Raw genomic sequence first — 14859 nt, 5'->3', positions numbered from 1 at the left:
TGATACCTAAGCGAGTCATGAATAAGCAAAGAGCCAGTATTAACTGATTCCAGATTATATTATTTTCATTCAAATTTACTTCATTGAAATTGATTGTGTTTTTGTGTGACGTGTTATGGGAGAAATTAGACTGTAAGCTCCAGGGTACAAGCAATACGACATTTCCTATGCAGTAAATATGCTGTAAGCATTTTTGTTACCTTTTCTTAGAACATTACTTCTAAGTATTGCCTTTGTAGTGTTTTATAATTTTGCTACATTTTTATTTACTGAAAAGCATGAACTTCATACAAGGAAATAATGAAGCAGCTTTATAAAAAAAAAAGGATTGAAAATCTGCTGATTTATGTACACAGCCCTTTTGCAGACTTCTCCGCCACCATGGTGACAGACTACAAACAAGCCATGTGTAGTCATGGCTCCCCTCCCTCTGTCTCTTAAAAAGAGGTCATAGGAAGAGCACTAACACACGACTCAAGGCTTTTTCATAAATGGGTCTAGCAAAAAAAAAAAAAGAGAAGTTAAACATTTCTGGAGGTTTGGGGTGGTTAGAGGGTTTGTTGCAATTTTCACTGATGGTCTAAAGCAAATAAGGAGTCAATGGTAATATCAGGTTGTTGTCACTAATACAACTACTGCTACAATTGTAACTACCACTACTACAACTGTTGCTGCTGATATTAACTAACTAAGTAACTAACTAAAAAGTAACTACTACTATTTTTACTTTTACTGCCACTACTATTCCTGGTGCTACTATTTTTGTTTTTACTACTACTGCTATTACTACTAATGATACTGCTACTACATACCACTACTACTTCTATATACTACAATAATTTTTACTGATACTATTACTACTACTGCTGATGCTGCTATTATTACTGCTACTACTGCAGCTACTGTTGTTATTATTATTAATATTAGAGATGGACGAATCAAATCCAACAAAGTGGAATTTGATCCGAATTTCAGGATAAATTCGATTCTCCGCGAAGCCGAATTCCCTTGTGCTTCGTGGTAGTGAATTGATTTAACCTGAAATAGTGAAAAAATAAAATAAAAAATCACGCAGTAGGCCAGCTGCCCCTATCATGATTAAAGATCTCTGCCGAAATCCCATGCGTGTTGACGTACGTGAGCAAATGGAGGCGGTAAGTATGATTTAATTTTTTTTCTGTGAATTTTACAGTTTTTACTCTCGGATGCCACGATCGTGGCATCTGAGGGGTACGATGATGGGGAGTGGCGCTATCGCAACTCCCTGTCATTGCACCCGCTACTTACAAAAAAATATGTGCTTTGTGATGAAGTGATTCGTCACAAAGCGAATGTTTTTGTAGAGTTCAGAAAAAAAAATCTAAACTTTGCTCATCTCCAATTATTATAATAATTACTACTATTACAACTACTACTACAGCTATACACTATTATTGTTACTACTACCACTGCTATTTAATAATAATAGCATTCATAATAATAATAATGTTATAACTGCTACTACTACTCTAATAATAATAATAATAACAATCATAATAATAATATTATAACTACTGCTACTCTAATAATAATAATTATTATTAGTATTATTATTATTACTAACATTACTACTACTACTGTTAATGTTTCTGCTACTACTACTATTACTACTACTACTGTGTGCATGAAACCTTAGAATAAAGCTGCCCTTGCGATCACTTAATAGGTGTAGGTCAGGATGCTTTAATAGCACACTCACGTGACATATTTGCTGCAGAAATATCTGTGACTGTTCTGTTCATCTGAATGGGATGTGCAGACATCCACACACATGCTTCAGAAACATCCCCATTGTGTAAAAAAATCAGCAACATGTGAATTTACCCTAACAGTGTATGGTGGAATAAAGCAGCACTGGGAGCAGGGGGTTAATTGTATAACACTTAGGGAAGGGGTTAATTCTGTCTTCACTAGTCACTTTAGGAATATAAGACATCACCAATGTACAGATGTGTTCTTCCTTACCTTTCCTCTTGGATCAGTATACCCTGAGATGAGTTTCCTGAGAAGACATCTTTAAAAAAAAAATCTCGATTTTGTGATACTCTGTTGGGAGATGTTTCTGCTGTATGTGCCTATATGTGGCCCTTCTGTGGATTGGATTGTGAACTGTTTGGGTGTTTTTTTTTTGTTGACCTGTATTTAAATTATATCATGGGAATTTGGAGCTCTTAAAGCGATTGTCCTCTGAAAAATATTCTACATTTTACAAGCCAGCACCTAGATCAGAATTCTTTAGTAATTGCATGTAATTGATCATTTAGCATAGCTTAGCATAGCATACGTAAAGAAATGAAAGGTATCTGTATAGCGCCACCTGCTGTTTGTTCCCCTTATTTCTATGTCCTTCTTAGGAACCACTCTGAGGTGGACGCACATGCTTGATTCATTCCTTCAACTGCCACCAGCCATAGTTACTGTTAGATGAGGTTACAGTTATAGGGAGAAAGCCGCAGCAGAAAGGACACACTCCATGAGCTGTTATAGGGAAAGAGCTGCAACAGAACGAACACTCCTCTTGAGCTGTGATAGGGAGAGAGCTGCAGCAGAAAGGACACATCCACTGAACTGTGAAAGGGAGAAAGCTGCAACAGAAGGAACACATCCACTAAACTGTGAAAGGAAGAGTGCTCCAGCAGAAAGGACATACCCCATGAGCTGTGATAGAGAGACAGCTGCAGCAGAACAGACAGGCCCATTGAACATTTAAAGGGAGAGAGCTTCAGCAGAAAGGACATGGCCCCTGAGAAGAACACTCCCCTTAGCTGCCATCTTGAAATAAATCTGAGTAATTGGATCAGTGAATGGGGAGATCTCTGGATCCATGTGAGGTACAGGGCTGGTTCTAGCCTTGTTGGAAAGAGATTGTCATGTACTGACTCTCATTTTTACATTCATCCTAAGTTAACCCCGTTAAATACATATCAGACAGGCGGACATATCTGTGTCCTGCTACTCCTGTATGTGGTGTGTGGCTCATCTATAGCAATCCATAGCTAAACCTACAGATTCTGCATTTTCAGTCTTCATATAAAGTGAGGAGGCCATGCTATTCCTCCTCAAGAAGGTGAACTCCAGAACCAGCCCAAAAACAATCCCCTTCCTCCCGCTGGAGTGATGCCATTAGGCACCTGCATTGAGGAGCGCTTTAGTGTGATTGCTTTTGGAATAGATTACTTCATCCTACAACAAAGAGCAGAGCAGTAACGGTTGTATTATAGCCTGGATCCCAGCCAGCCATGCTTGAACTTTCCATCCGGGGTAACCATGGAAACGCCTAAAGGTAAAGCTCGGAAACGAGGTTCTTCAAGGATAGGTCTTACATCCTTCTTAAAGTATAAGTAAAACCATCGGTTGAAATGTAGATACATATATAAAGGGAAAGCTGTCTTTATTGTCCATAGAAAACCTTCACAGGGCAGATTTCATTTTCCTTCCAGATGTTTCTGCAAAGTTACATAGGAGTACCTCCCATTAAGTCTAGCCATGCCACTGTAGATATCCTCGAAGGGTGGTGGGTGCCCTTCTTTATTATGTCTACCACAAACTTGATGGATAGACCTTTCAATTCTTTCCTCCTAAACCTCTCTCCAAAGAGGGTTTTCAAAGTGCTTAATATTGGTGACCTGGATAGAGGTCCAACACCCAGCACCACTGTGAATGAGCGTACCAGTGAATGGGACTAAGCTGTGCCTATGAACAGTGACCGATGAATGTGAAATCAAAGGCCTAGGAAGAGGCTGCAGGGCTCAGCATCTCTTCAAACAGCTGATCTACGGGGGTGCCGGGATTCGGATCGTGTCACTGTTCAGATATTGATGACCTATCCTAAGGATCGGCTATCGATATCCAAATCTTGGACAACCCCTTTATGACCTACAGTTCTGTTAAGGAGAGAAGGGTTGACAAGTGATTGGACCAAGCTTTATTCGGAGATGTTGGTGGTTTCTCTTGGTGGCCAACAAAAAACTTTAGGAAAATAATTTTTTACAGTGTTCTGTCTTCTCAATATTAGTGTTGGTCAAGTGCTCGTGGACTCAAGTAGAACACTTCCTGATGCTCGGGTGCTCTACAGAGCACCCAAGCACAATGGAAGAACCCGAGTATTAATTAGAGCCTACAATAACCCAAAAACAGTACCTCACTCCCCAACCTACTGCAACTTGTACAAAAAAAAGAGCAAGGATTTTTTCAAGGTAAAAAATCTCATTTTATTCAATATAAATCACATGATCATTACAGGTATTGCTCAATTGGGACAGGACATGGAGACTGAGCCACAAGGGGCTATACAATGTGGAGAATCACAATGGGGGATAATGTGACCATACCCAGCAGAGAACAACAATATACCAGAGGCCGTGAGCAAAAGTGTAGTTGCGGGTGCAAATGCTGATCCCCTAGTATAAAACAACTACTGACTATTGCTCACAACCTCTGTCCGGGGATGCTGTGAGGTGTCAATGGACGGTGCAGTACTACTAATAAAGATGGCATATAACAATGAACTGCAAACCTCTGGTCCCACCCTGATCCAGCTACCAAGGTTGAAACAGTGGGGGAGTCGTGTTACCATTCTACAGCAGCAACATGGGTAGGTAACTTGGTAGCTGGATCAGGGTGGGACGAGAGGTTTGCAGTTCATTGTTATATGCCATCTTTATTAGTAGTACTGCATCGTCCATTGACACCTCACAGCATCCCCGGACAGAGGTTGTGAGCAATAGTCAGTAGTTGTTTTATACTAGGGGATCAGCATTTGCACCCGCAACTACACTTTTGCTCACGGCCTCTGGTATATTGTTGTTCTCTGCTGGGTATGGTCACATTATCCCCCATTGTGATTCTCCACATTGTATAGCCCCTTGTGGCTCAGTCTCCATGTCCTGTCCCAATTGAGCAATACCTGTAATGATCATGTGATTTATATTGAATAAAATGAGATTTTTTACCTTGAAAAAATCCTTGCTCTTTTTTTTGTACAAGAACCCGAGTATTAAACCAAGTACCCCCTGCTCTGAAGAGGGGAGGGTGTTGGGACTCTAGGTCGGCTTAAGAGTCCCTTCTCTGACTTCATATATAGCTATGTCCATATATAGAGTCAGTGCTTGGGGACACCCAGTGTATTTAAATCAATTTAACCTCTATTTCTGAAAAGTTTCTGGTGGGATGCAAACTCACAACCTTCTACATTACAGCCAAGAATGTTAACCACTACACTATAGAGCTGCATGGCCAGTTACTAATAAAAATTAAATATGAGACTTCTTCTGTATAGGAATACTTACTACTATAGTGTAGTGGTTAACATTCTTGGCTGTAATGTAGAAGGTTGTGAGTTTGAATCCCACCAGAAACTTTTCAGAAATAGAGGCTAAATTAAATTTAAATACACTGACTCGAGCATCGCGCTCGAGCACACGTGATGTTCGTCCGAACATATCGATGCTCGAGCGGAACTGGTGTTCGGCTGAGCATGCTCGCCCAACTCTACTCAATATCTGTCTTCTCTTTTCAGAATATTTATTGGAGGGTTACCATCAAGATAAGCTTTGCAGGCTACCTTTCATTCATACATTAGGGAAGTAGATTATACAGATGTGTCTCTACCTACCGTGAGCACCCTGAGATGGGTGGCACAAGATGACCAGCTTTGAAAATAAAATAAAAACTTTGGGAAAAAATGGAGTAATGTAATATTTTTAACACTTTTTATACTATTTGTCTTGGGACATCTTGAGCCAAGCAAAGGAGGAACTCAATAACACACCTGGATTTATCATATTTTGCCGACAAATAAAGGTTTCCAGTATCGGAATGGTTGGGACACTCTGCAACCAGGTCACGTTACACTCCACTTCTGAAAATCCACCAAAGTCTCTATGTTTAGGATGCCCCAGTTCTGGTCTATGAATGGGAGGTCACTTCTGCACCCAGGTTTGGGAAGGTTCTATAGACTGGGCCAAAACCATTAATTTCCTTAGGGATTTGCAAATGCACCATGGAGAGGAAACTTCTGGCCCCATTCACAGCACCTTCCCCTATCCTGTGCTTTGGAAGTCACCTCCTAATCCCTATACTAGAAAGCTGGCAAATGACATGACATCAGCTCATGTAGAATTCTCCAAAAAGGAGCATTACATGACATGGGTCTCGAGAGAATGATCCATGCAACTTTGAGATGGTACATATATTGGGAATTTTCTTTTGATGAAAAAATATGATTAAGATAAGTTGCTAGGTCCATTGGGTCCCAGAAACTCCCTTTAAAATGTATTACAATACTCCATTCCTTATTTAGTTATACTAAGATGTGAAAGGGTCTTCGAATGTTTTTTGGAGAGCTATGTTCTCAATTGCTATGGGTCTGTAGTGTACTTAATTAAAAATGAGGCAAACTGAGCATTTTCTTAAAAGGATTTTCTTCTCTGACAAAATAGTCAATTTTAGGTCAATAAAGTGGTGATTAAATTTTTTTGCCAGGTTTGTTGACTTTCAGCGTATCCAATCTTTTGTTCTGAGGGACGATGAATAGTGCTTATTCCACATGCACGTTCATCCAAGTGTGCATGTGCCTTGGGGGGTGGAGAGCCTTGGTCATATATATTCCAAAAGCTCAATGTACCCAACTTTTCATTTTGTAGGGTTATGATGGTATCAACAGATGGTTGTTTTATAAGGGTTGGCCCATCAGGCACATTTATGGCATATCGGTATGATGGGACCCGCACCTATTTCCAGAACAAGGCCTCCAAAGTGAAGGAGAGCATGCCATGCATACGCGACATGCTGTTCCTTTATCACTATGGCAGCTCTACAAATAGCCTAATGGGTGCGCTCAGGTATTTCGGAGGTCTCATAGTGTTGAATGTAGACGGTACCAAACAAGCGTGGCCATCTCCCCATTCACTGCTATGGGACTTCCTGTAATAGCCGAGCCGGAGCTCAGGTATTAGGAACCCCCTAGTAGTGAACTGAGTAAACAGCAGCCTAGTTGCTATTTTGTAACAATTTACGTATCTCACCTTATGGGTTAAAGCTATGTAAATCACATGCAAATGTATACTATGTTATGCTAATTTATAAACTGGGATTTCTCAGATTTTTCCTATTCGCAGTATTTTCTGTTTTCAGTATTTATAATATTTTCAGAACATGTTTAAATCATTGATATCCTTTCTTATCTTCTGCCTTAAGGTGGGTGGTGAGGGTCCCCGCGCATCTTAATGAGACCCAGTGTCGTCTCTGGATACAATTGATTTTCTGGAAGCAATAAATTGAGTTCACGCGTTTCATTCAATAACTGGTTAAAGTAATGTATACTGGTAAATAGAAGGCGTAAAGGGTAAAGTTTTTAGTTTTTTTTTGTCCCTCTGATTTATGCAACTGGATGAGCATGAGGACAATTTTAAGAAATTAGTCTTTAATCAATGGTTTATGTAAAAGTGTGAGTGTGGCTTTAATTTTAATTAGAAGCCTTAATGAGGCTCTCCAGAAAGCCCCCGAGGGAGATGTTTCTGAGAACTAATACCTTAAAAGTTTGAGCAGAAGAAAGAGCATTGGGGCATTGTAAAAGTATTGATTTCTAGTCTTCCTTAAAAGGATTCTCCAGGATTTACATATTGATTCCTTTTCCTCAGGATAGGTCATCAATATGAGATTGGCGGGGGTCCGACTCCAAGCACCCCCGCCGATCAGAGCTCCAGTGAGCGCCTCTGCCTCGTCGCAGCTTACCAAGCACAGCGCTGTACATTGTATAGTGGCTGTGCTTGGTATTGCAACCCAGCCCTATTCAATTGAATGGCCATGTGACTGATCTACGGAGACATCACAGTCCTAGGAAGAGGCCTAAGTGCTCACCTAGTGCCGCAGTATCTTAGTACAGCTCCCATGCATAGTCCCCAAAGTTTATGCAGCGCCCAAATAGTATGTGCTTACATAATGCTGCCATATAGTAATGCTGCCAAGACTAAACTGCTATATAAAACCCACACAATTCCTACATATATTGCCTAAATAGTAGGTAGCTTCCAAATAATATGTGCTCACATAATGCTGCCATATAGTGCCCAGACTAAACTGCTATATAAAACCCACACAATTCCTATGTATATTGCCCAAATAGTAGGTAGTGTCCAAATAGTATGCACCAACGTAATGCTGTTTTATGGTGCCAAGAATAAAATGGTGCATAAAACCCACACAATACCAATATATATTTGCCTAAATAGTTGGCAGCATCCAAATAATACTCTCTTAAAGGGCCTGTGTCAATTCAGCAAGTGGCATTTATTATGAAGAAAAAGTTACTTCAAGGCACTTACTAATGTATTGTGATTGTCCATATTGCCCCCTTCCCTGCCTGGATTCATTTTTCCATCACATTATACACTGCTCGTTTCCATGGTTATGACCACCCTGTAATTCATCAGTGGTGGCCGTGCTTGCACGCTATAGAAAAAAGTGACGTCCTCTCTGGTGGCCGAGACCAGGGGAGTGCTCAGAGGCTTGTGCTTTTTCCTACAAGCAAGCACGGAATGATATCATATACTATTAAATATTATTGAAGGGAGGGGAGTCCTGTCCTTATGTGCCCCCTTAGAAATAAGGACCCTAGGCAGTTGCCCACCTTGCCACCTTCTCAGGTTTCCCACATTCATGGCATATTCTTGCTTTTAAATGCTGCTGGGAACCTTCTAGCTCAATCATTAATTATAAAAAAAATACAAAAAGGTTGACGTGGCGCCACTGTTCTGAACTACAGGCCTGATCTAAATAATACATTTTCTTTCTGTAACAAGGCTTTTTTTTTTTTTTCGTGAAAACGAGACGAGGTTTTGCTTCATGTTGAACAACCTTTGCGGATGCATATTTTGTTATACTGCGCGCATGCATTATGCATTTTAGCGCTCTGGGTTATGGATGTGCTTTGAGCTGGTAGAAGACTTCACTTACGTCTGATTCATGGGAAATTTCATTAATCTTTACAGAAAAGGGACCTTGCAGGGAGCTGGAGATTGGAAATGAACCCAGGGCTGCGGGTTAGAATGAGGCACAGATGAATCAGCAGTAAAAGAGTCGAGGAGCTCATTTTGTATGGTGTAAGCAGAAGGAATGCTTCGGAAATCAACAAGAATCTCTCACCGGTAGCGGCTCCTCTGCGTTTAACGGACCATTTCCAAGCTCTATTAACATCATGTCGTCTGAGTGCTATGTAATGTAGTGGCTGTGCCTATTGACCCCTTGTATAATGCAATGCATTGAGAACTGGATAGTTCTGCCGAATAATGTAATGCTATGATTGCATGTTTGTAATATTTCTCCAGCTATGGACATATTGGAATAGGCCCCTTCTATATTATAGAGTTAGATCTGTTCTTTCATGCCTTAAAGGGGTATTCACATCACAGACATTGCTGGCATATCTAGCTAGGATATGTCATCAATGTCCGAAAGGTGCAGGTCCCACCTCTAGGACCTGCTCCTATCTCCAGAATTCATTCCAGAATTCCATTCACTTCTTTAACCCTAAGGCCTCTTTCACACTTGCGTTGTCCGGATCCGGCGTGTACTCCACTTGCCGGAATTACACGCCGGATCCGGAAAAACGCAAGTGTACTGAAAGCATTTGAAGACGGATCCGTCTTCAAAATGCTTTCAGTGTTACTATGGCACCCAGGACGCTATTAAAGTCCTGGTTGCCATAGTAGTAGTGGGGAGCGGGGGAGCGGTATACTTACGGTCCGTGCGGCTCCCGGGGCGCTCCAGAATGACGTCAGAGCGCCCCATGCGCATGGATCATGTGATCCATGCGATCACGTCATCCATGCGCCTGGGGCGCCCTGACGTCACTCTGGAGCGCCCCGGGAGCCGCACGGATGGTAAGTATGCTGCTCCCCGCTCCCCACTACAGTTTACCATGGCTGCCAGGACTTTAGCGTCCCGGCAGCCATGGTAACCATTGAGAAAAAGCTAAACGTCGCATCCGGCAATGCGCCGAAACGACGTTTAGCTTAAGGCCGGATCCGGATCAATGCCTTTCAATGGGCATTCATTCCGGATCCGGCCTTGCGGCAAGTGTTCCGGATTTTTGGCCGGAGCAAAAAGCGCAGCATGCTGCGCTATTTGCTGCGGCCAAAAAACGTTCCGTTCCGGAACGGAAGACATCCTGATGCATCCTGAAGGACGGACTGTCCATTCAGAATGCATTAGGATAATCCTGATCAGTATTCTTCCGGCATAGAGCCCCGACGACGGAACTCTATGCCGGAAGACTATAACGCAGGTGTGAAAGGGCCCTAAGTTCACACCTGAGCGTTTTACAGCGCCTTCAAACGCGCTGTAAAACGCTCAACACATGAAAACCAATGCTTCCCTATGGGAATGGTTCTCACCTGGGCGTTTTACAGCGCGTACGATCGCGCTGTAAACGCCCGACGCATAATCAAGTACTTGAGCTTCTTTGGGGCGTTTTGACGCGCGTTTGTGGCCATAGGACACTGCAGTCAATCACACAAACGCGCGTCAAATGCGTGTTTACTATTACAAAAAACGCGCATAAAAACGCGCGACAAAAACGCGCGTAAAACGCGCGTTTGAGAAACGCTCAGGTGTGAAAGCAGGGTAAGAGCTTCCAAAAATTTTAGGCAGTCCCATAGCAGTGAATAGTGAGATGACCATGCATGTGCTGTGCACTCTCCATTCACTACTATGGGACTTCCGAAAATAGTTGGCTATTTCCGGAACTCTGATAGCATGCATTGTGTGTTCTTCTTCAGTCGGGAACCCCATTCTGGAGATAGGAGTGGGTTCCAGAGGTGGGACCCGCATCTATCTGACATTGATGGCATATCCTAGTGATAATCAATCAATGTCTAAGATAGGCCAACCCCTTTAAAGAGATTATTTCAATCTTTCAATATGGAGCCATCTAAGGGACCAGCCGATCCCCATGGGTTTATCCTATTAATTGAATGATGATACAGTGTTTCTAGACGACCCCACATTTTCTCTGCAATCTGAGCACATAGACCATGGACTTGAGCAAGGGAAAACCCTTTCTGGGATGTAATTTATTAGGGTAGATAAATCTAGTTGGGTCAATGAATTATTATCAGTCATTGATATTCGACATAGAGATGTGTCCTTTCCAACCTTTCCTCTTGGCTCAACATATCCTGAGATGCTTGGCAGGAGATGAACTTTGAAAAAAAAAAGAACTGATTTTCTGATACTCTGTTGGGAGTTGTTTATGCTATAGGTGTCTAAATGTGGCCACCTAGTGGCTGTAATGCAGAATGCAAGGTTTTGCTAGCATGTTGCAATAAGCAAATTTGTATCGGGGGAAATTGGAGTACTTAACACAATTTGCGGAAAGTTAAGGGTGGACACTAGAGATGAGTGAATTCCTTAAACTCAGTTTTGGACAGAGTCCTCCGAACCAAACAAGAAATTTTATTTGGTTGCAAATCAATTCTACCTAAATCGAAATGACTGGAAACTTCTCTCTCTCAGTCTCTGTCTCCCACATACAAATTCTCCTGAATAAAATTTGAAGAACTTCTAAATCTAATAAATCTAAATTTTTCTAAAATTTCAGGTCGAATTATGATTGAATCACTCATCTCCAGTGGCTACATCTGTCTAAGGGTCAATACAATGCATGCAATGAGATTTTTAATATTAACCCATAGGCACAGGAGGCTTCTGCCTATAGACAGCCCAGGGAAAAGAACATTTGATAAATTAACTGAACTTGATGTAAATTATGCCTATTATATGTTAATTAGTCGCTCAGAATGTCGTGGGGTGGGAGGAGGACACCAAGGGTGTGGGGAAACTTGTAAAAGTCACTAGATGCTGTGAGAAGTGCTTTGTATTGTAAGGACAGATGTTTTGAAACCATAAATTATTTAAGTAGTGGCCTAATTAGTGGGTGGAGTCTAAGAGGCTAGATAATGTGAGCCAACAGGCTCCTGAGATCTTTATCCATCCAGTTCTGTATGCAGTAGGTACCTGCTTGCATCTTCTAGTGTTGTATCCATTAAGTTTTTGCAATTGTTGTAACCAAATGTTTTATGTTTTTTGACCAACAGCCATTAATGTTAGATTTTTCTCTTTTTCTTGCAGAATACTGGAACTCCAGCAGGACCAAACACACACAAAGTATGAATGTTGAACAAGATGACATTACATCCACAGCAGATGATGATAGGTCCTAGGTTCAACAGGGCCTTATTTGACCCCCTCTTTATTGTGCTGTTGGCTCTTCAGCTTCTTGTGGTGGCTGGCTTGGTGAGGGCTCAGACCTGCCCTTCTGTATGTTCCTGCAGTAACCAGTTCAGCAAAGTCATTTGCACACGGAGGAACCTGCGCGAAGTTCCAGATGGTATCTCCACCAACACGAGGCAGCTGAACCTTCATGAAAACCAGATCCAAATAATCAAAGTGGACAGTTTTAAACACTTACGACACCTAGAAGTGTTACAGTTGAGTAGGAATCACATTAGGACTATTGAAATCGGGGCCTTCAATGGCTTGGCAAACCTAAACACGTTGGAACTGTTTGACAATCGATTGACCACCATTCCCAATGGAGCTTTTGAATATTTGTCAAAACTGAAAGAACTTTGGCTAAGGAACAATCCCATAGAGAGCATTCCATCGTATGCTTTTAATCGCATCCCTTCGCTACGTAGGTTGGATTTGGGGGAAATGAAAAGATTATCCTATATTTCAGAAGGAGCTTTTGAAGGGCTTTCAAATCTTAAATATTTGAACCTCGGGATGTGCAACCTAAGAGAAATCCCCAATCTCACCCCCCTTGTAAAGCTAGACGAGCTAGATCTTTCTGGGAATCACCTTTCAGTTCTTAGACCGGGATCATTCCAAGGGTTAACCCATTTGCAAAAACTTTGGATTATGCATTCCCAAATTCAAGTAATTGAAAGAAATGCATTTGATGACCTTCAGTCTCTTGTGGAGCTTAATTTGGCACATAATAATCTAACTCTACTGCCTCATGACCTTTTCACACCTCTCCATAACTTGCAAAGGATTCAGCTGCACCACAATCCCTGGAACTGCAACTGTGACATACTTTGGCTTAGTTGGTGGTTGAAGGAGATAGTCACGACTGGCAGTACATGTTGCGCCCGTTGCGCTACTCCCCCCACCTTGAAGGGTACTCACATTGCAGAGTTGGACCAGAATTATTTTACTTGCTATGCCCCCGTGATTGTGGAGCCACCCGCTGATCTGAATGTCACCGAAGGGATGGCTGCTGAACTCAAATGTCGGGCATCCACATCATTGACTTATGTTAGTTGGATTACTCCAAATGGATCAATTATGACCCATGGGGCTTATAAAGTGCGTATTTCGGTGCTTAATGACGGCACGTTAAATTTTACTAATGTAACGGTGCGGGATACAGGATTGTATACATGCATAGTCAGCAACTCAGCAGGGAACACCACTGCCTCGGCGACACTGAATGTGACTGCGACCGATCCTGGTTACACATACTTTTCCACCGTCACTGTAGAGACTATGGAACCATCTCAGGATGAGGCGAGGACCACGGAACATCATGTGAGTCCTACCCCAGTCCTCGACTGGGAGACCACAAATGCAACCACCTCGCTGATGCCGCAGAGCACAAGATCCACAGAAAAGCCCTATACCATCCCAATCACGGATGCAAACAGTGGGATGCCAGGGATCGACGAGGTTATGAAGACCACCAAAATCATTATTGGCTGTTTTGTGGCCATCACCCTAATGGCAGCTGTCATGTTGGTTATTTTCTACAAGATGAGGAAGCAGCACCATAGGAAGAACCACCACGCTCCAACGCGGACTGTAGAGATTATCAATGTGGATGATGAACTCACGGCAGATACGCCCATTGAGAGCCACTTGCCTATGCCCGCAATAGAACACGAGCATCTAAACCACTATAACTCTTATAAGTCTCCTTTTAATCACACAACGACAGTGAACACGATAAATTCAATACACAGTTCTGTGCATGAACCTTTATTGATTCGCGCCAGCTCGAAAGACAATGTACAGGAGACTCAGATTTAAAATTCTACACTGCAGCAGACTAAGAGCAAAAATAGACAATTTATATATAAAAAAAGAGGAATGAAAAGACTGGGCTAAATCTACTGTTTCCAATAAAAAAAGTGTCTTTACATAAAAAAAAAAGAAATAATAAAAAAAACAAAGAAATTTATTTATTAAAAATTCTATTGTGATCTAAAACTATCGAAATCCTGTGTATTCCTCCAAATATTGCTGTCCAGATATGTCGGCTATGCTTGGTTTGACCCAAGTTCTCATATTTTCCAAACTAGAAGGCCAATGGGACGACCTAAAATATTTTGTAACGCAAAATCTGTTTGAGCTTTTTTTCTATTGTGCGATGAAAGCTTGAATTGGTTTATAGGTTTGTTCTCGAAAATCCTTACAACAGGGCGATCCTTCACAAGAGTTTCCCTGTCTGACATTGGAGATGGCGTGGTCTGAGTCACGGGAAGAGAATAGAGAGCGATTATTTTTATTTTACTTGTAATAACCTATTCTATATTTTACAGAATTTATATTCTTTGAGAAAAATATAAGGTACACAATATGACATGTAAGAATCTATGATCATTTAACCCAGCTCTGGAACGAGACAAATTTGTAGCTCCGGACACTTAAAGAAGGTTATGAATAAAATGAGAAATGTTTTCTATACCCGGGCAAGCTTTTTTTTAAGGTAGTAATCACAAAGGCAAGTGGCTAAGATGGTGTCTTCACATGTATTAC

The 14859-nt window shown here is 41.6% G+C and overlaps 1 protein-coding gene across 2 annotated transcripts in view; it reads left to right on the top strand.

The window, feature by feature from the left end:
- The window catches only part of LRRC4C (leucine rich repeat containing 4C), a 136956-nt gene extending 122714 nt beyond the window's left edge, over window positions 1-14242 (top strand). For both annotated transcript variants that reach the window (XM_044270315.1, XM_044270314.1), the window contains exon 2: window positions 12169-14242. In XM_044270315.1, coding sequence (XP_044126250.1) covers window positions 12211-14130 — 1920 coding nt within the window. In that variant the 5' untranslated portion in view covers window positions 12169-12210 and the 3' untranslated portion in view covers window positions 14131-14242. The remainder of the gene's footprint in view (window positions 1-12168) is intronic.
- The last annotated feature ends 617 nt before the right edge of the window (window positions 14243-14859 follow it).

The sequence above is a fragment of the Bufo gargarizans genome, chromosome 10 (assembly GCF_014858855.1).
Source record: "Bufo gargarizans isolate SCDJY-AF-19 chromosome 10, ASM1485885v1, whole genome shotgun sequence".
Lineage (NCBI taxonomy): Eukaryota > Metazoa > Chordata > Amphibia > Anura > Bufonidae > Bufo > Bufo gargarizans.
This window is presented reverse-complemented; position numbering and strand designations above follow the sequence as displayed.